This window comes from Dendrobates tinctorius, unplaced genomic scaffold (genome assembly GCF_039654945.1).
Source record: "Dendrobates tinctorius isolate UK_male_01 unplaced genomic scaffold, ASM3965494v1 ptg000070l, whole genome shotgun sequence".
Classification (NCBI taxonomy): domain Eukaryota; kingdom Metazoa; phylum Chordata; class Amphibia; order Anura; family Dendrobatidae; genus Dendrobates; species Dendrobates tinctorius.
The window spans coordinates 36,572,900-36,592,786 of NW_027361738.1; the positions used below are offsets into that span (position 1 = coordinate 36,572,900).

The 19,887-nt window shown below is 40.9% G+C and overlaps 1 protein-coding gene and 1 long non-coding RNA gene across 5 annotated transcripts in view; one reads left to right on the forward strand and one right to left on the reverse strand.

Annotated features, from left to right (window-relative positions):
* DPP6 (dipeptidyl peptidase like 6) overlaps positions 1-19,887 on the forward strand; it is a 1,805,197-nt gene that overhangs the window by 1,521,829 nt on the left and 263,481 nt on the right. For all 3 annotated transcript variants that reach the window (XM_073581572.1, XM_073581570.1, XM_073581571.1), the window contains exon 6: positions 6,446-6,498. In XM_073581572.1, coding sequence (XP_073437673.1) covers positions 6,446-6,498 — 53 coding nt within the window. The remainder of the gene's footprint in view (positions 1-6,445; positions 6,499-19,887) is intronic.
* The window catches only part of LOC141095529 (uncharacterized), a 32,342-nt gene that overhangs the window by 501 nt on the left and 11,954 nt on the right, over positions 1-19,887 (reverse strand). Inside the window, exons 2-3 of one of the 2 annotated variants that reach the window (XR_012233410.1) lie at positions 4,395-4,535; positions 3,244-3,824 (exon numbers count right to left, since the gene is read on the reverse strand). This is a non-coding gene — a long non-coding RNA (uncharacterized lncRNA). Of the gene's footprint in view, positions 1-3,209; positions 3,825-4,394; positions 4,536-19,887 lie in introns of those variants that run through there. The other variant, XR_012233409.1, reaches the window with a different exon arrangement.

Here is a 19,887-nt window from a genome sequence, read left to right on the forward strand (position 1 = left end):
TATGCTGCATACTTTTTTCCAATAACAATAGTGAAGAGTAGACTCCATTAAATCTAGTAGATATAAACAGCGTAAAGGGCCCGTCACACTAAGCGATATCGCTAGCAATATCGCTATAACTGGTTTTCGTGACGTAGCAGCGATATTGCTAGTGATATCGCTACATGTGATACTTACCTCCGACCGCTCCCCCGCTGATTGCGCCAGAAAGTACTGGGCCATTTCTCGTCGTCAGTTTCCTGCTGGGATTCCTGTGGCGCCGACGAGCGACGCGTGGACGCGGGCGGGAGGACGTCAGGATCGCCGCGTCTGACAGGTAAATACCGACCCCTGCGATGTCGCTGGTGAGATCTGCCTGTGTGGCAGCTCACTAGCGACCACTTAGCGATGCACCAGCAATCCATATCGTTGTCGGGATCGCTGGTGCATCGCTAAGTGTGACAGTACCTTAAGGCCAGCTGGAGTGTTCATCCAGCAAAAATAGGAAAGCATATGTCCAATTTATATGCTCATCTGCCTGAGCCCAAATACTTCTCACCAAAAATTAGGAAATCCTCTAAGACCCACATCAGTGCAAAAATCTCACCCTGGTGTAACTATGGGCCCCTATGCAAAATTTTGGACCTGGGCCCTAGATGCATTTTGGTCAGATGTATGAGCCATTGTAGCATACTAAATCCCAGGAAGACATATGTATATAATGTCACCAATCTTTGACGCCTTTCAGTAATAATGTCCACCATCTTGGCCACCTTCCTGGTATAACATCCCCTATCATGGGCATCTTCCAGTAATAATATCCCCCATTCTAGTGTAACTTGCCCTTCTTGACCCTTTCCAGTAATATATGTGCCCCATCCTGAATCCCATCCTGGAATAGTATTCGCCATCCTGGTATAATGTGTCCCATCCCAGGCCTCATCCAGTAATAATTTCCCCTACCAATAATAATGTCCCCCATGCTTCTGTAATGTCTTCCATCCTGGTTCCCTTCCTGGTATAATGTCTCCATCCTGGTATAATGTCCCTATCCAGTCCCCTTCCAGTAATAATGTTCAATGTTCATCTCTAACACATTTAAAAACAAACGATTATTCTCACTTTCCCTCAGTCCCACGACACGGCATCCTCTTCTTATAGCTGGACTTCCTTGGATGCACATCCAGCTGAAATAGGCGCTGGTGTCAGCTGGGACCTCTGTATTGACAGCTATGACATGAATTGATTTCCAATCAACTCCACTTGTACTTTTTTTCCAAAAGTGTCTGCCTTTTTGGATGGGCACAAGAACATAATCAGTTTTTTTGTGCCCTTCTGAAAAAAAACTAACATTTTCAGAAAAAGCAGAAACAGCTGATTGCCAATGGTGTCATTACAGTCTATGGCTCCATTAGAGAGTCAGAAGGTTTAAAAGTTTCAGACTGAACCCCAGACATAGCTTTCGAAAAAATACCAGCTTCATGTGAACAGAATGTAATATAAATTGATTTTCTCACTAAAATGTTTATTTCTGAAGGAATGATGTGTGAAGACGCTCCATGCCTTTTTTTATTATTATTATTATTATTATTATTATTATTATGTGGTGTCAAGAAAACATGTAAATGCATGAATGCTCAGCTGAGCAGGACGCTGCATGAAATAAGATCTAGATTGATTTTCCTACTTTTTAATTCCCCTCATCTTTCTAGCTTTCATGATTGACTGGCATCTTTATAGTGCAACTGTTGTGCCTTATTCACAAAATCTATTTTCGCTTCTTTAAAGCAAACAACATGCAGTGTTACTGTACAGGTCAAAATGGCTTTGACGAAAAAAAAAAGCATTGTTACTCATAGATGCAATTATTGGCTTTCAACGCTCTGTGCCATGTAGGTTTCCGCAAGTCGGTTCACATACTTCAAGGAGCTGTCTCTCGGGTTCAGTTAATATAGTCCCCTGCTGGTCAATGACTGACATTGGTGAGAGGCCTGCTACATCATGCTCACTGAAATTAGCCAAAGCATGCATTTTGGTTGTCAAAAAGAGCATGAAGAAAAAGGCTTCATACCATGAGACAGCCTGCACTTATATGTACAGGTCAGCACAGCATTACGTTATACGATTTTTGCAGGCAACTGCCAAGTGTCATAATTGGCAAGGATATTTGTCATGGGCATTCAATAAAGACTAGTGCTTCCTAATAATTAGCTGTCCAACTCTGAAAGATTGAGTCGTCGATGGAACCCAGGCCTGATAAATTCGACTGGTCTCTAATGAGACTGGGGTCATGGCGCCGGCCGGTTCGGATCATAATCCTGTGTCATTTCACCATTATAGCCTTCTGACATTATTACATTTCAAGGTTCAACTCTGAGTGCGGAGATGCTGAAATGTAATTAGGTGCAAGAACAGAAATGGTAAAATCCAGCAAGGTATTGGGGGGCCTGACATAGGACACTGGTGACCTCACTGCAGTAATTGGGTTTTCATTTAGAGTCTGTGGTGAGTTTTTTATTTTGCAGAATTTCTGCACCTATTAAGAAAATTAGGTTAATTGAGTTTTTCATTGGGTTTTTAGTGTGTGTTTTATATGCATTTCTATCACATTTTCGACACTAAGGTTTTGTCTCTTTTTAGTGTGTCATGTTTTAAATAAAGCTGCTTTGTTTTTTATACTTTCTGGTATTTGACTTTGTCAAAACTTCATATTCGTATTATGGAATGGAAAAAAATGCGTAGTGTCAAAAACTCATCGTTGGAACTTAATCTTACAGGTCCAGCAAAGTGGATGGAATTTATACAAATTTTATGCCTACTGTACTTTATTTTAACGCAGAGGAAACAGAACTGCATTGCTTTTTTTACATCTACAACATGTCAATTTCTCTTGCGGGTACACATATAAAAAAATGCAACTTAGTTTACTTAATTGTGGGAATTTAACCTGCGAATCTATGACCTTGATCCACCATTTGTAGTATTTTTAAGTTACTTTTCTTTTTTTGTCTTCTGATATTTTCTGACTTTTATTGAGACAAAAGTAATAAAATTGCCCACAAGGTTCACGAATTTGGCATAAAGTGAAAAATGGCCTTTTTTTTCCTGTTAAACTTACAATTTTTGAGACTTTTTGAGCAAATGTTTTTCCCATATAACCTACAACCACAATCTTTCAGTCTCATGTGACAGCATTGAAAAAGCTGTATATATAACTACAATTAGCCCTGTAAGGCAAAAAACACCACTTTTTATTATTCTCACCTATGGGGCGGTTGGGTCTGATTGACGACGCTGGTGATCACCTTGCTCCTCCTCTCTTCTACGATGCTATCCTTTTTCTCTGCTTTGTGTGAATGATGTGTCCTACTTCATCCACACAGTGTTCTGCTTTTCGCTCCTGTGCAGGTGTACTTCTCTCTGCCCTGGCGAGGGCAGAGCAGAGTACTGTAATGCGCATGCACCAGCACTCCTTTCCCCATGCATGCGCTGATAATTGAACATGGTTATAAACCTAATTTGGCTATCTTTTGATTGAGTGGATGAATTGAGTAAGGAATCAAATGGTTTGATAGCCACTTACTGGAAGGCCTGAGATACAACTGATCTAGGGTGTCCACGGTCTTGAAATCACAAAGTGAGGGACTTAGCTTCATGTTGACATTCATGCGGTTCACAGCAGTTTCGTTAGATCCGAAAGAATTGGCCAGTAGGTATCCCATCTTTTAACAAGTGAGGATGAAAGCTCTGGTAGTGGAGCAAGCTATTTGTAGCCGTAGATTTGCTAGATAAATTGGTGGCGATGAGATTGTCCATCTTAGTGATCTTCAGATCCAGGGAGTTGACTGAAAGGCAAGAGACATGGTAAGTAAGGTGAATGTTTAGAGAGTTTAAATTAAGTCTCTTAATTACATCAATACATTCACATTCCGAGCCTGTCCAAATTAGAGGATGTCATCAATAAAATGAAGATATTTAAAAGCGTGGCTACAGAAATCATGGGTCGAGTACACGTGCACGCTCTCCTACCAACCAAGGAAGAGGCTGGCAAAGGAAGGCACGCACCATGAACTCATTGCAGTCCCGGAAATCTGTTTGTAGAAAGAATGGTCAAAAGTAAAATTGTACGGACAAAATTCATGAGGTCAATGGAAATATGTATTCGCAGCTAGGACCTCTTGATGGGCAGTGTTGGAATATAAAGATTCCACGTAAATGGTAACCAGTAAAGCATCTTTTGGAACATCCATAGTTTCAAATAACTGGAGAAAATGGGATGAGTCCCTGAGGTAAATTGGTAGGTTAAGTACATGTGGTTTCAGAAAAAAATCAATATAGGTACAAGCTCTTTCACAATTACTCCCAATACTAGACAGTAAGGATCTGCCTAATGGGCACACAATGTTTTTATGTACCTTTGGAGGGATGTAAAACATAGGTATAACACATTTTTTACATAGCTGTAATCCTTTTCCAGTGTGTTGATAATGCCCATGTCCAGGGCCCTGTCAAGTCAACGTTCAATCTTGAGAGAAAAGATAGGATCTGAGGGAAGTCTGAAATAAAATTAGGAATGGTTACAGTAAGTTGATTATGAACTTCAGCTGAATACATCTCCCTAGGCTAAAGAACTATGTTGACCCCTTTGTCAGCTTATTTTATTATTAACAATTGATTATTTTAAAGGCTCTTAAGGGCATGTCTATCTGCTATAGGTATATTATGATGATGGCAAGAATTAGTGGGCAATTTTTTCTAATTTTATCTTTCATCACCTCAAAAAAAAGTCTGTACAGAAGGAACCAGAGGTAAGGATGGAGCTAAAAGTGAGGGAGATTTATGTGGGAATTTTTTCCCTACCTGTGTACATTTGATTTTCATGTAGTGTAGGTCAAGTAAGTTTGCAAACACATGTCTATGGCTGAGGCATTCTCAGGTAAAGAATCTGGTCTATTGTGCAAGGCGTTGAAAATAATTTTCCTTCAAAAAAGATGCACATTTTTTAGTAGCGTGAATTTGTCAGCGGCCAACATAGAAAAAGTGAGAGATTGTTTGAGGACAAACCTTTCCTCCGCCATAAGAATATATGAGGACAAGTTGATTTGTTACTGAGAGTCTGAGGAGTCTAATATTTGTATCTCTTCTTTTTTGTTCGGGTTGGGTTGTTTCTGTTGTACCTGGGGCCTCGTTTTTTATTTACTTTTGCCACATCTGACCCACCATGCGCATCGCTTTTGACTGAGCTTAAAAAAAATCACTCTGTCCTTATTCAAAGGTGGCTGGTATATCAGAAGTGCTAGTAGTAGGTGGATACTGCCTATTGCCCACATGTTTCCACCTGAAGACTTGTCCTCTTTTTTATAGTCTCTTTTATCTCTATTATGTTTACTCCATTTTTTATCCCCAATTTCCTTTTCAAGCTTGTTGATGACATACTGGTAATTTAGTTTGTTTTGAAATGGAGACACTAATTGGTCATGATCAAATTTAGCCATGTGTGATTCTAGAGTCTTAATACGGGTTTTTTGGGTCTATAGAATATGTTGTTTCGTAGAAACATGTTAGTTACGATGCTAAAACATTTAGAGATGCCCACCTCCCATGTTGTTCTGAATTTGGAGTGACCTCCCAAGCAGGAAAACTTTTAATCTGTAACCCTCTTGGGCAGATAGATGTTTTAACATACTGTATCCTTCTAAGCTGCGGAAGCCGCTGAATCTCCAGCAGGAGCAGAGATCGGCAACTGTCACAACAAGTATGGACGTAGGTAGAAGCTTCCTGCCTATTAGTTCTTAAGTTCATAGTAAAAAAAAAAAGTCCATGAAAACCCCTCTATAAGTTACAATTGAGGAATCCGTTAAAAACATCTGGAATCTCTAGACTGTTCACAAAATGGGAAAAAAATAGAAACCAGGTTAGCATATATAAAATAGGCACAAATAGAATAAAGAATAGGGTCCGAACTAAAAGAAAAGGTGCAAACAGTAAAAACTAGACAAAAAACAAGTGCAAAGGCAATGATGAATCAGGGCCTTAGTGTATGTTTTCAAGAAGCAGTTGCAGTGACATTTTGGATTTTTTTTTTCTAAAGGGGAAATCATGTTGTATTACAGTAGCAGCATTTCACAAAATATCATAGCTTCATGTGAGTCTTGCCAATGCAACCCCTCACTTGCCAAGAACAAGGCCAATCTGGGGGGAGTGGGCCTGCACATGTGCTCCATAGCTCCATTCATTGTCTATGGGTCTGATAATGGAGTACATTCCAGTAGTCTCACGGACAATGAATGGAGTGGTGGCACACACTGTAACGCCTCCATCTCCAATGAAAAGTACGCTGAAATATTGTATACAGTACGTGCATGCAGCTCTTGTTCTAGAGTAATCCGTAACGGATGACATTACACCTGGTATTTCTTCTTGCTTTATGTCAGCGTTCCTCATACATTTCTTTTTATTATTTCAGATTTACCAGCACTCGTTTACAGCGCAGTATGCCCTATGTGACCTCATCACTGGGTAAGATTTCTGCTTTCACATTTAATACTGGTGATCAATGATATACTGGAGCCATGTACGATGACTTGTTTTTGGTTAGTGGCGTCTTCATTTGTTGATTCATTTGATGACTGAAAAATTAAGAAATGTTTAATGATGAAGACCATTATTTCTCACTCTAAAAACATCAAAGTGCTGTCATTATTATACAATGTCCTGCTCATTAGAAGAGCAACATATAATCAGTGAGAACTCCCTTAAAGGTTTCTGATGAACCTATGGAGGTTTCCTTCTTTAAAGGGATTTTCTGTGAGGTTAAGAAAAATTAAGAAATAAACAGAATTTAAAAAAAGAGAGAAATACAAAAAGATGTAACTATATTTACCCCTGCTGGTTCCAGTCCTGAAGCTCTGGTGATCCCAACCAATCTATGATTACTTCCTGCAGTGATTATGTGCCACACACACAACCACATGGCCGCTGAAGCCAGTGCCCTCATTGGACTCTTCAGTCACATGCCTCTCATGCTACTGTCATATGTGCATGATGTTAGCTAGAGGAAGTTAGCATAGACCTGTGGGTACAACTGGTTTTAAAGGGGTAATTATAGTTTAGTCCATTATTTTACATAATTTCCTTCTCATGAGAATTTTTTTTTAAAGGGAACAGCTGATAATTGATACATCCTGCCTATGGATTGGGGAGCATGTATCGGGCACTGGCTGTAAGTTTTCAGGCATGTATATGTAGGAGAACGGAGCATAGGAGACAAAGGGTTGCAAAGCTGTGTAGCCTCCAGACTTGAATTAAACCCTGCAGAACTAATCTCAAGAAGAAGAGTTGCAGAAGGGACAGAATTAGGCAGTGCCCCAGATCAGGTGACACCGACAAAACCAGCCTCCAGTATAAAAGGTCAGCACGCCAGAATGGGAGGAGATTTGGTGTCAAGAGAAGCGGCAGACTCTCCTGCTGCAGCTCCGGCAGCCGAGATAGTAGGCCGCAGCCGTGAATACCAGTTAGACCAGGACATAGATGATGACGGTCAAGCACCAAAGAAAAGAACTACGCTGGTCAAGGTCCAAACTGCGCTATTAGACGGTCAAGCACCGAAGACCCAAACTATGCCGGTCCTTGTCAAGGTTCCCAACCTAGACAACGCCGGTCAGCAGATGAGGAACAGGCCCCAACAATATGAACCAAAGAGACACTCGTTAGCAGTCCAGTACTGAAGAGTCCCTGGAAATACCTGACCAGAGACTCCAGCCTGGATCAGTAATCGAAGGAGACGTATGAGACGGGCTGTCACTTCCTGCACAGACTTACTGTGGGCAGAGGAAGAGCTGTGGACCAGACAGGGTCCAGGCTGATGCTAGAGCGGCTCAGAGAGCATTGATAGACTTTTGTAAGTAAAATGTGTGGCTAGTGAGACAGAGCAGCTGCCATTGTCAAGGCCCAGAAAGCCGCAGAAACTTCCAGAGACTGGCTTGACCCTCCCACCACTAAAACTAGGTTGGACTGCAGACTCAAAGCAAATATTGAAGATTCTTGTTGTATCCAATTCCATATACTTCGGTTTCATAATGGTTTGTCAAATACTGTGTAAATATTGTCCTTTGTGATTGGTCATTTTCAGTATCCCTGTTTCTAGTTCATATTGTTAATATAATTAAATTGTTGTTTCCACCTTGTGCCTCCTCTGATGCATTAAGTCGCGTGCTTACATATGCTTAATTGTGAAATACTGTGACGTTTCAGAGAAAAACATAGTTTAAAGCCATCGGGAACTGAGTGGCATGGAAGACTATTCATGTATGCAGTTTCTTCCTTCCAGCTTCCCTTAAGTGATATGTCTCTCCTTATACAAGCGCTCAAGGAGACACCTGTCACTCCAGGGTTGTGGGCAAGGAGAAAATGCTGAGGAGCCACCTGTTCGACTAGTGTCCTGCAGCTCGGTCCCTGGCAGCTATTAAACTGTGTTTTTCTCTGAATCGCCATAGTAGTTCAGAGTCAAACATATCATACAGATATACAGCCAGTGTTTTATACCCATGGATTGGGCAACATGTAATAGCTGTCAGATTCCAATTAAAATAGTGGAAAACCTATTCAATATTTCTCTAAACACAAAAAATATAATTAAAATGGTGCTAGATGGTAACCAAAATGAACTGAAGAACCTACACATCTGATAGATACCATTCATCAGATATGTATTGGCTAAGTCTCATATTGGGCAGGTATGTTTTTTAGTGAACGGCTGTGAAGAAATGCAGTTTTGACGAATACCATCGGTCACTCATTGACTCCTTGTTCAAAATGGTAAATATTGAGATTGAGGCCGCACATGCAGTGAAATGAAGATTTTGTTAACCCATGCTTGTCTCTTTGACACTTTTCATTCTCTACTCAACCCAAGAGTACAGGCCCCAACCACGGAGCTTCGAGCTGACGATCTGGCCAATTACTTCAAAGAAAAAATTGACCAGATTCGACAGGAAATTATCTCCCAAGCACCTCATACCATGCACTGTCCTCCCTCCCCCACTGCATCTAGCTCACTCTCTGATTTTTGAACCAGTCACAGAAGAAGAAGTAAGCAGGCTCCTTGCATCTTCTCGCCCATCTACTTGCACCAGTGACCCATTTCCGTCACATCTACTCCAGCCCCTTTCCCCTGCTGTCACCCCTCATTTAACTAAAATATTTAACCTCTCTCTCTCTTCTGGTATCTTTCCCTCCTCATTTAAGCATGCCATCATACATCCACTACTTAAAAAACCATCCCTTGTCCAGAACTGTGCCGCTAACTATAGACCTGTCTCTAATCTTCCCTTCATCTCTGAACTCCTGGAACGCCTGGTCCACTCCCGTCTTATGCGCTATCTCTTTGATAACTCTCTTCTCGACCCTCTCCAATCCGGTTTCTGCTCTTTACATTCTTCTGAAACTGCCCTCACTAAAGTCTCTAATGATCTACTAACAGCTAAATCAAATGATCATTACTCCATGCTAATTCTCTTGGATCTCTCTGCAGCATTCGACACTGTCGATCATCAGTTCCTCCTCACTATGCTCTGTTCCATTGGCCTCAAGGACACCATTCTCTTCTGTTCTCCTGCTATCTCTCTGACCGCTCCTTTACTGTATCTTTTGCAAGCTCCTCCTCCTCTCATCTTCCCCTTACTGTTGGGGTTCCTCAAGGATCAGTCCTAGGCCCCCTCCTCTACTCTTTGTACACTGACCCTATTGGTCAAACAATCAGTAGATTTGGTTTCCAGTACCATCTCTATGCTGACGACACCCAATTATACACTTCTTCTCCTGACATCATGCCAGCCTTTCTAGAAAACACCGGTGATTGTCTAAACACTGTGTCTAACATCATGTCCTCACTATATCTGAAACTGAACCTGTCAAAGACTAAACTCCTTGTGTTTCCTCCCGCTACCAATGTACCTATACCCGACATTGCCATTTCCGTGTGTGGTTCCACTATTACTCCCCAGCAACATGCCTGCTGTCTTGGGGTCATACTTGACTCCGAGCTTTCCTTTGTCCCCCACATACGATCACTGGCTCGCTCTTGTTATCTGCACTTCAAAAACATTTCTAGAATTCGACCTTTTCTTACTTTTGACTCCGCAAAAACTCTTACTGTTTCTCTTATTCATTCTCGTCTCGGCTATTGTAACTCTCTTCTAATCGATCTCCCTCTTACCAAACTCTCCCCCCTCCAATCTGTCTTGAATGCTGCTGCCAGGATCATATTCCTCGCCAATCGTTACACCGATGCCTCTACCTTGTGCCAGTCATTACACTGGCTACCCATCCACTCCAGAATCCAGTACAAACTTATTACCCTCACCCACAAAGCTCTTCATGGCTCAGCACCATCCTACATCTCCTCCCTTGTTTCAGTATACCATCCTACCCGCGCCCTCTGTTCTGCTGATGACCTGAGGTTAGCATCCTCAATAATCAGAACCTCCCACTCCCGTTTCCAAGACTATACACGTGCTGCGCCAATTGTTTGGAATGCACTTTCCAGGTCAATACGATTAGTCCCCAATCCGCACAATTTTAAGCTTGCCCTGAAAACTCATTTATTCAGACTGGCCTACCGCCTCAACACATTAACCTAATCTATCCCTGGGTGGCACAGCCAAAAGAAGTTTTTACCATAACCTGGTTCCCCGCATCATGTTCCCACATGCATTAAGCATCCATTAGCCCTCTGCATCTGTACTGTTACACAATTAACATTAAGACTGGTCCATACAATCAGCACAACTGTTACCACCCACCTTTCGTGTCTCCCTTTTTTCCTCATAGATTGTAAGCTTGCGAGCAGGGCCCTCATTCCTCTTGGTATCTGTTATGATCTATGTGATTATTGTTATGCTGTAATGTCTATTGTCTGTACAAGTCCCCTCTGAAATGTAAAGTGCTGCAGAATATGTCGGCGCTATAGAAATAAAATTTATTATTATTATTATGCTTGTCCAAAATGGTTTATGTTTAATGTATAATTTTGTAATGAATTGTTTTTACTCAAATTTAATTAAATGGAATAAAAACAAATTGTAGAATTGTTAATACAATTCAAGAAAATTTAAGATATACAAAGTAATGCATAATCCCTATTAATTCTGCTTTATAAACAATCATTATTGGTTTTACAAAAGAAAGACTTGGGGCCCAATTTATCAAAGTTTTTTGCCAGAATTATGTTGGAAAACTCTTTGAATTTTTAGAGTGTTTATGCCAGTCCCTGCTGGTCCATTGAAGTGGCAGGATGGGGTATGGCTAAGCGAACTTGGCAAATTCTTCAACATTTACGCCACTTTGGTGGCAACAATTACACCAGAAATGTGAGTTAGTACCTGACTGGATTAAAAGTGCGAAGTGCATGCCATTTGTAAGATATGTGCAATGAGCCATGGGGTAGGTGCCAGATGTTACAGAGGAGTTGTAATTCCACTGTCAGCAGATTGTAATGTCACAGTAACTGTAATGAACCCCTAAACACTTCCCTCGTGTCCACTAGAGATGAGCGTCTTTGCCTTTTTTAGGGTCGAGTCGGGTTTCATGAAACCCGACTTTCTCAAAAGTCGAGTCGAATGAAATCTGCCGACTATCGGGAAATGTCGATGGTCCGACTGAAACACGAAACCCAATGCAAGTCAATGGGGAAGCAAAGTCGTGAGGGAGTGGAGGACAGCAAACACTCTGCTTTTTTTAAAGTGCACGAAAACTCTCTCTCCCCGGATGCTGCACATGTCATCTCATTGCCCACAGTGTACGTCCTTGCTCAGTGGCTGAAAAAAGTCACGTGCAAGCATTCTGGGAAATCCAACTTTGGCGCTCGTTTTGCCGACCGCATGGCCGACTTCACACTGTGGTCGGGTTTTGGTTGGCGACCTGTTTCGCTCAACTCTAGTGTCCACATTTGTCAATAGCGGGAGGTAGCACTTAATGAGATGGTAATAGACCCCCGGGGGTGCTTCTGTAGACCTGGTGTCTGGATGCAACCGTTGGAGCGCCTATGATGTTTTGTGCAATTTAAAGAAGCAGACAAAAGTGTGAACTTGTAAACGTAACACTTTACTGAAGGGGAAAACAGGGTACAGTCTATCTCTTAAAGGCAAAGTGGTGAGATAGTTACACTGCATATTGTGCGTATGAAAGAAGGTGTCATCATCTTATGAAACAAGCAAATTTAGGGCCTCTCAAGGCAACTGGAGACACGGATCTTTTTGCTTGCTGTTGAGGGAAATAATGCTATACTGGTAATAATACACTGATGGCGGGACCTTCATGGGTTGACGGAGACACACTAATAATATGGAGCTGGTCATGGTTTTGACTCTACAGTTCCCTACTGCAAGAAGGTACTGTAGGTCAGACAAAGTTTGTGGCGTGGCAGACATGATGGATCTGGTTTCCGTCCAGAAACACATAGGAAAAACCATAATGCAGGGGAGCACTTATTTAGCCTTATCTTTCCTGATTGAGGCTTCACTCTTTTGTTGAGATGATTGTTTAAAGAATGATGTCCCCTCAGCATGGACTGGAATGGATTCAGGGAGCAATGGAGCTTTCTTCCTCAGGCTTGACTAGACAGGACAATACTGGTTTGCACAAGCTCACAGTAAGCGTGACTCAGAGCTGAGCTGGAGGCTCCTTTCAGCAGTTGCTGTGGCAGCTTGTGAGGAAATGAATCACCTAACTTTCATACGCATACATTAACCAGTACATGGCAACAAAGAACAGATTACAATGCACATCGATGAATCATCAGTGTGCGCACATACATTGTATTACATCTCCTAACTCACAGGGCCAAATGTAGTACTGGCACACTGGAACAAATCTACTTCCACATGACCACTGTTTCACTTGGATGCTTGTTACTCAAACTCAGCAATTTCTAATGCTAGAGTACACATTTCAAATAACGAGTATAACGGGAGTCAATGGGACATCTGAGCATTTTTCCGGCAGATCCTATGAGGAGGTCTGGGAGGCAGTAAAAATGTAGAAATGGATAGACAAAGTGCTGAATGGCAGAAGAACAACATGGAAAAGACCCCTGGAATCATCACTGACTCTCAGATTGCTGCTGAGAACAATGGTGTCACACTTTTGATTCACTTTAAGGAATGACAATAAAACTTTCCAAACTGATGGCAAATTACATTTTACATGCTCACGCTCATAAAAATAAACAAAGCCAACACTTTTCCACACCACCAGATGACAAAAGCACGTAAATTGTTGAAATATTCAGTATTTTAATGATGCTTTTCAGGGGTCTATGGATAACCCACATCATATTTTCTCTCTCGCCTTGCACTTTCTGCAAAGCCTTTATGACTATATAAGTACATCAATCACACTTTCAAAATAATTTTCTTCAAAATTTTGTAATGTAATCAATGATTCATCCATACAGTTTAACACGGTTATTATTGAATTATGATGGTATGTAAAACTTACAAAAAGTGTAGAAAAATAGTTCAGGATTATATTATTCATCCATATAGTATTACCTGCTTTCTGTCACATTTTTGTGGTATATAACATTAAATAGCATTTAAACATTTTGCTTGTTTCTTCACATTTCTTACCCATACACTATTCTGGGTACACTGTTCTGGGGTACATTTCTGTGATATATAAGACTAAAAAAAAGTGTAAAAATTTTGCTGGATTACATTTTTCAGCCATACAGTATTGTGTTCTTGAGTACATTTCATTGGTATATAACCCTCCATGAACTTTTTAAAAATGTTATTGTTATTATATTTATAACCCATAGACTATTCCGTGGTCTGGAGTACATTTCCTTGGTATATAACCCTGAAAAAAGCTACTTCAAAATGTATCATTATTATATTGCTCATCCATAGGTTATTACATCTTCTCAGGCACAGTTCATTGCTATATAGGCCATAAAAAAGTGTTCAAAATGTTATGATATTATATTGCTCACCTATAGAATATTCTGTGTTCTGTAGTACATTTATTTGCTATATAAACCTCAAAGTGTTAAAAAATTATCAGTATTCTACTGCTCGCCCATAGAGTATTACATCTTCTCGGGTACATTTAGTTGCTATATGATCCCCAAAAAACTTGTTCAAAATTTATTGTTATTATATTCCACACCCATAGACTATTCCACGGTCTGGAGTCAATTTTGTTGGTATATAACCGTCAAAAAACATGTTAAAAAATGTATTGGTATTATATTGCTCATCTATAGGGTATTACATCTTCTTGGGTACATTAGGTTGCTATTAGAGTTGAGCGATACCATCCGATACTTCAAAGTATCGGATCGGAATGGATCGGCCGATCTTTAAAAAAAGTATCGGTATCGCCGATTCCGATACCGGAAGTCCCATTCAAGTCTATGGGACTTCCGGTATCGGAATAAGAAAAACCCTGTTTTTGCCTTGTACAGCCTCTCTGGGGTCTGTACGGGCCTTTCGGGGGGCTGTGCCGGCCTGCCAGGGGGTCTGTGCAGGCTCCGGTGGTCTGTGCCGGCCTGCCGGGGGGCTGTGCCGGCCTGCCGGGGGGCTGTGCAGGCTCCGGTGGGCTGTGCCGGCCTGCCGGGGGGCTGTGCCGGCCTGCCGGTGGTCTGTGCAGGCTCCGGGGGGCTGTGCCGGCCTGCCGGGGGGCTGTGCCGGCCTGCCGGGGGGCTGTGCAGGCTCCGGGGGGCTGTGCCGGCCTGCCGGGGGGCTGTGCCGGCCTGCCGGTGGTCTGTGCAGGCTTCGGGGGTCTGTGCAGGCATCGTCCGATGGGACTACAAGTCCCATCGGGCGATGCCTGCTACCATGACAGTGATTGACACATTAGCCAATGATGGGACAGTAGTAGTCCCATCATCCGGCTAATGTGTTAAATGTTAAAAAAAAAAAAAAAAAAAAAAAATACTACATACATACTACATGCATGCTACATACATACTACATGCTACATACATACTACATGCTACATACATACTACATGCTACATACATACTACATATATACTACATGCATGCTACATACATACTACATGCTACATACATACTACATATATACTACATACACACTACATACATGCTACATACATACTGCACGCTACATACATACTACATACATACTACATACATACTACATGCATGCTACATGCATGCTACATACATACTGCATGCTACATACATACTACATACATACTACATACATACTACATGCATGCTACATGCATGCTACATACATGCTACATGCATGCTACATACATACCACATACATACTACATACATACTACATGCATGCTACATACATACTACATGCATGCTACATACATACTACATACATGCTACATACATACTACATACATACTACATGCATGCTACATACATACTACATGCATGCTACATGCATGCTACATACATACTACATGCTACATACATACCACATACATACTACATACATATTACATGCTACATACATACTACATATATACTACATGCATGCTACATACATACTACATGCTACATACATACCACATACATACTACATACATGCTACATGCTACATACATACTACATATATACTACATGCATGCTACATACATACTACATACATACTACATGCTACATACATACCACATATATACTACATACATACAATACATTCATACAATACATACATAGACATACAGTACATATAACATAGAGTAACATACTTACCAATACTTGTCACATTGTTCCCCGAAGCCATTGTCCTTTCCGGAATAAATATTAACATAACAAACCACAAAAATACTCACCCACGATCCGAAGCAGTCCACGAGTGTGTCCCACGACGATCTTGGGTAGAGAACTGCAGCATCAGATGATGCTGCCGTTCTCTATGGGCTGCAGGAATCCAATGACGGAAGGTAGGTATCCTTCCGCACTGTATTCCTCCGCCACTTAAAAAAAAAAAAGTCCCTAGTCTCACTTTATGCCATTGCTGCGTGGGAAATTCCCACACAGCAATGGCATAAAGTGAGACTAGGGACTTTTTTTTTTTTAAGTGGCGGAGGAATACAGTGCGGAAGGATACCTACCTTCCGTCATTGGATTCCTGCAGCCCGTAGAGAACGGCAGCATCATCTGATGCTGCCGTTCTCTACCCAAGATCGTCGTGGGACACACTCGTGGACTGCTTCGGATCGTGGGTGAGTATTTTTGTGGTTTGTTATGTTAATATTTATTCCGGAAAAGACAATGGCTTCGGGGAACAATGTGACAAGTATTGGTAAGTATGTTACTCTATGTTATATGTACTGTATGTCTATGTATGTATTGTATGAATGTATTGTATGTATGTAGTATATATGTGGTATGTATGTAGCATGTAGTATGTATGTAGTATGTATGTAGCATGCATGTAGCATGCAGTATGTATGTAGCATGCATGTAGTATATATGTAGTATGTATGTAGCATGCATGTAGTATATATGTAGTATGTATGTAGCATGTAGCATGTATGTAGTATGTATGTGGTATGTATGTAGCATGTACTATGTATGTAGCATGCATGTAGCATGCATGTAGTATGTATGTAGTATGTATGTAGTATGTATGTAGTATGTATGTAGCATGTATGTAGTATGTATGTGGTATGTATGTAGCATGTAGTATGTATGTAGCATGCATGTAGTATATATGTAGTATGTATGTAGCATGTAGTATGTATGTAGTATGTATGTAGTATGTATGTGGTATGTATGTAGCATGTAGTATGTATGTAGCATGCATGTAGCATGCATGTAGTATGTATGTAGCATGCATGTAGTATATATGTAGTATGTATGTAGTATGTATGTGGTATGTATGTAGCATGTATTATGTATGTAGCATGCATGTAGCATGCATGTAGTATGTATATAGCATGCATGTAGTATGTATGTATGTAGTATGTATGTAGTATGCATGTAGTATGTATGTAGTATGTATGTAGTATGTATGTAGCATGCAGTGTGTATGTAGCATGTATGTAGCATGTATGTAGTATATATGTAGTATGTATGTAGCATGTAGTATGTATGTAGCATGCATGTAGTATATATGTAGTATGTATGTAGCATGTAGTATGTATGTAGCATGCATGTAGTATATATGTATGTATGTAGCATGTAGTATGTATGTAGCATGCATGTAGTATATATGTAGTATGTATGTAGCATGTAGTATGTATGTAGCATGCATGTAGTATATATGTAGTATGTATGTAGTATGTAGTATGTATGTAGCATGCATGTAGTATATATGTAGTATGTATGTAGCATGTAGTATGTATGTAGCATGCATGTAGTATATATGTAGTATGTATGTAGCATGTAGTATGTATGTAGCATGCATGTAGTATATATGTAGTATGTATGTAGCATGTAGTATGTATGTAGCATGCATGTAGCATGTATGTAGTATGTATGTAGTATTTTTTTTTTTTTTTTTTTAACATTTAACACATTAGCCGGATGATGGGACTACTACTGTCCCATCATTGGCTAATGTGTCAATCACTGTCATGGTAGCAGGCATCGCCAGATGGGACTTGTAGTCCCATCGGACGATGCTTGCACAGACCCCCGGACATCAGCACAGCCCCCCGGCAGGCCGGCACAGCCCCCCGGCAGGCCGGTACAGACCCCCACAGGGTGCACAGACCACCGGCAGGCCGGCACACCCCCCCGGCAGGCCGGTACCGACCCCGGGCAGTCCACACAGCCCCCCGGCAGGCCGGCAGAGACCCCTGGAAGGCCCGAAATGACGGCGCATCATGATGCGCACACACCGCGCATCATGATGACGTCAGGCCGTCAATCAACTTTGAACTTCCGATTCCGATGCCGAATTCCGATATTGAAAAAATATCGGAAGTCGGTATCGGAATTCCGATACAGCAAGTATCGGCCGATACCCGATACTTGCGGTATCGGAATGCTCAACACTAGTTGCTATACAAGCCTCAAAAACTTGATTGGCATAATATATTGCTCATCTCTAAACTTTTACATCTTGTGTAGATTTCATTGTTATATAAGCCTCAAAAACTTGTTACAAACTTTGTACTGTGTGCATTCACTGCAGATTGGGTGTGTTTTTGTCGTGTTTTTTCGCTGTGACAAAACCTGAAGCCAACCTAATGACAACAAAGTGAATGAGAACCCTAAAGTGTCATGCACACGTTAAGAATTTTTGACTTGCATATTTGATGAAGAAAATAATCTGCAGCATGTCAATTCTCTGTGTGTTTTTGCCCTGCGTTATTGACTTCACTCTAATCAACCAAAACACAGGGCAAAAAAAGCACCAAAAACGAGAATTTTTGCAGCTGCATTTTTCTTGCCAGGAGAAGCAGAAATGGTGCAGAAATTTTACTCAACATGTGCACATCCCCTTATCGCTATTATATTGCTCACCCATAGACTAGTCCGTGGTCTGGAGAACATTTCCTTGGTATATAACCCTTAAAAATGCATAGCGTTTATGAGTCACCAATAATTTTGAAATTTGAGTGTAATTTACTCTATGTTGATTCTGGAAATTCCACATCCCATCTATTAACACCTGGACTTATGGTCTGTGTGCACACTAATCGTTTCCCCACAATAGTATCATTGCTTCTGTTTGAAACGGTTGCATGCAAGTAGCATCTAAAGATTTAATTGACTTCTAGTTAGATCCGTGGAGGTTTCTAACATATTGGTGGCAAGAATGGAGCCACAGACACAAAAAGTTAAACGGCTTTTTATGCCTAAAAGGATTTTCCCATAATATAGTTTTGATCTATGGGGTCCTAGAGGTCAAGTAATTCAGTCCCTTATCTCGTGCAATACTTTATTTTATTTGCTTATATAGCACCATTAAATTCCACAGCGCTTTACAGACATTATCGCTGTCCCCATTGGGTCTTACAATCTACGTTCTCTATCAGTATGTCTTTGGAGTGTGGGAGGAAACCGGACTATCGGGAGGAAACGGGAGAGGGAGGACTGGGAGCTGGCATCGCATCCAAATGAAAAACCCCCCTGGGTTGAGTTCATTAATCCACAGATGGGTGCACGAATTCGCTGGTGAGCACAGCAGATATCCAAAAAGAGAAGAAAGTTCGTTCAGCACACCAGCATAAATGAAAAAACTTTATTAGGCTATTATGCCATATTTAAAATGCAGAAAAACACCTGACGCGTTTCAGGTGCACAATGGCACGCTTAGTCATAGGTAAATAAAAACAATGCATAGAAAAATATATACAGGTTACAAACCAATCACAAAGCTTGCAATTCATTACAAAGAGTGGCAACACATGAAAGGAAGAGTGAGCGGTTCCTTGCAACGATACAGATCACTCCAGGATTGAAGTTCCCAAGAAAAAAAAATCATACAGTCAAACATATAATTGGTCGATATTAGACAGATCATACTTGAATTTTATACAACTGGAGAATTTAATTATAAATAGAGAAAAATTTCCTACAATAATATGAATGGATATATCTAAAACTAATTATATTCCTCCAAAATGATCTCCAATGGAAAATGACTTTTCAGCGCAGAAATGAATGGTTCCATGCAAAGGGTGTGAATGAGTGCCTACGAACAATATCTAGAATTAGTCAGAATCAGAAGGAATTTTTTACACATCAAAAATAGTTTATGGATTCGCAGGAATCCTACACAATCACAGGGAGAACATACAAACTACTGGTAGTTGTTGCATTTGTTGGGATTTGAGCTCAGGACCTCAGCGCTGCAAGGTTACTGTACTAACCACTGAGCCACCATGCCGCCTAACAGCCCACTTAAATCATACTTGCATGTTTATTGGTGAAGTTGAGAAAATGGCTATCTGCAGTTATGAAAA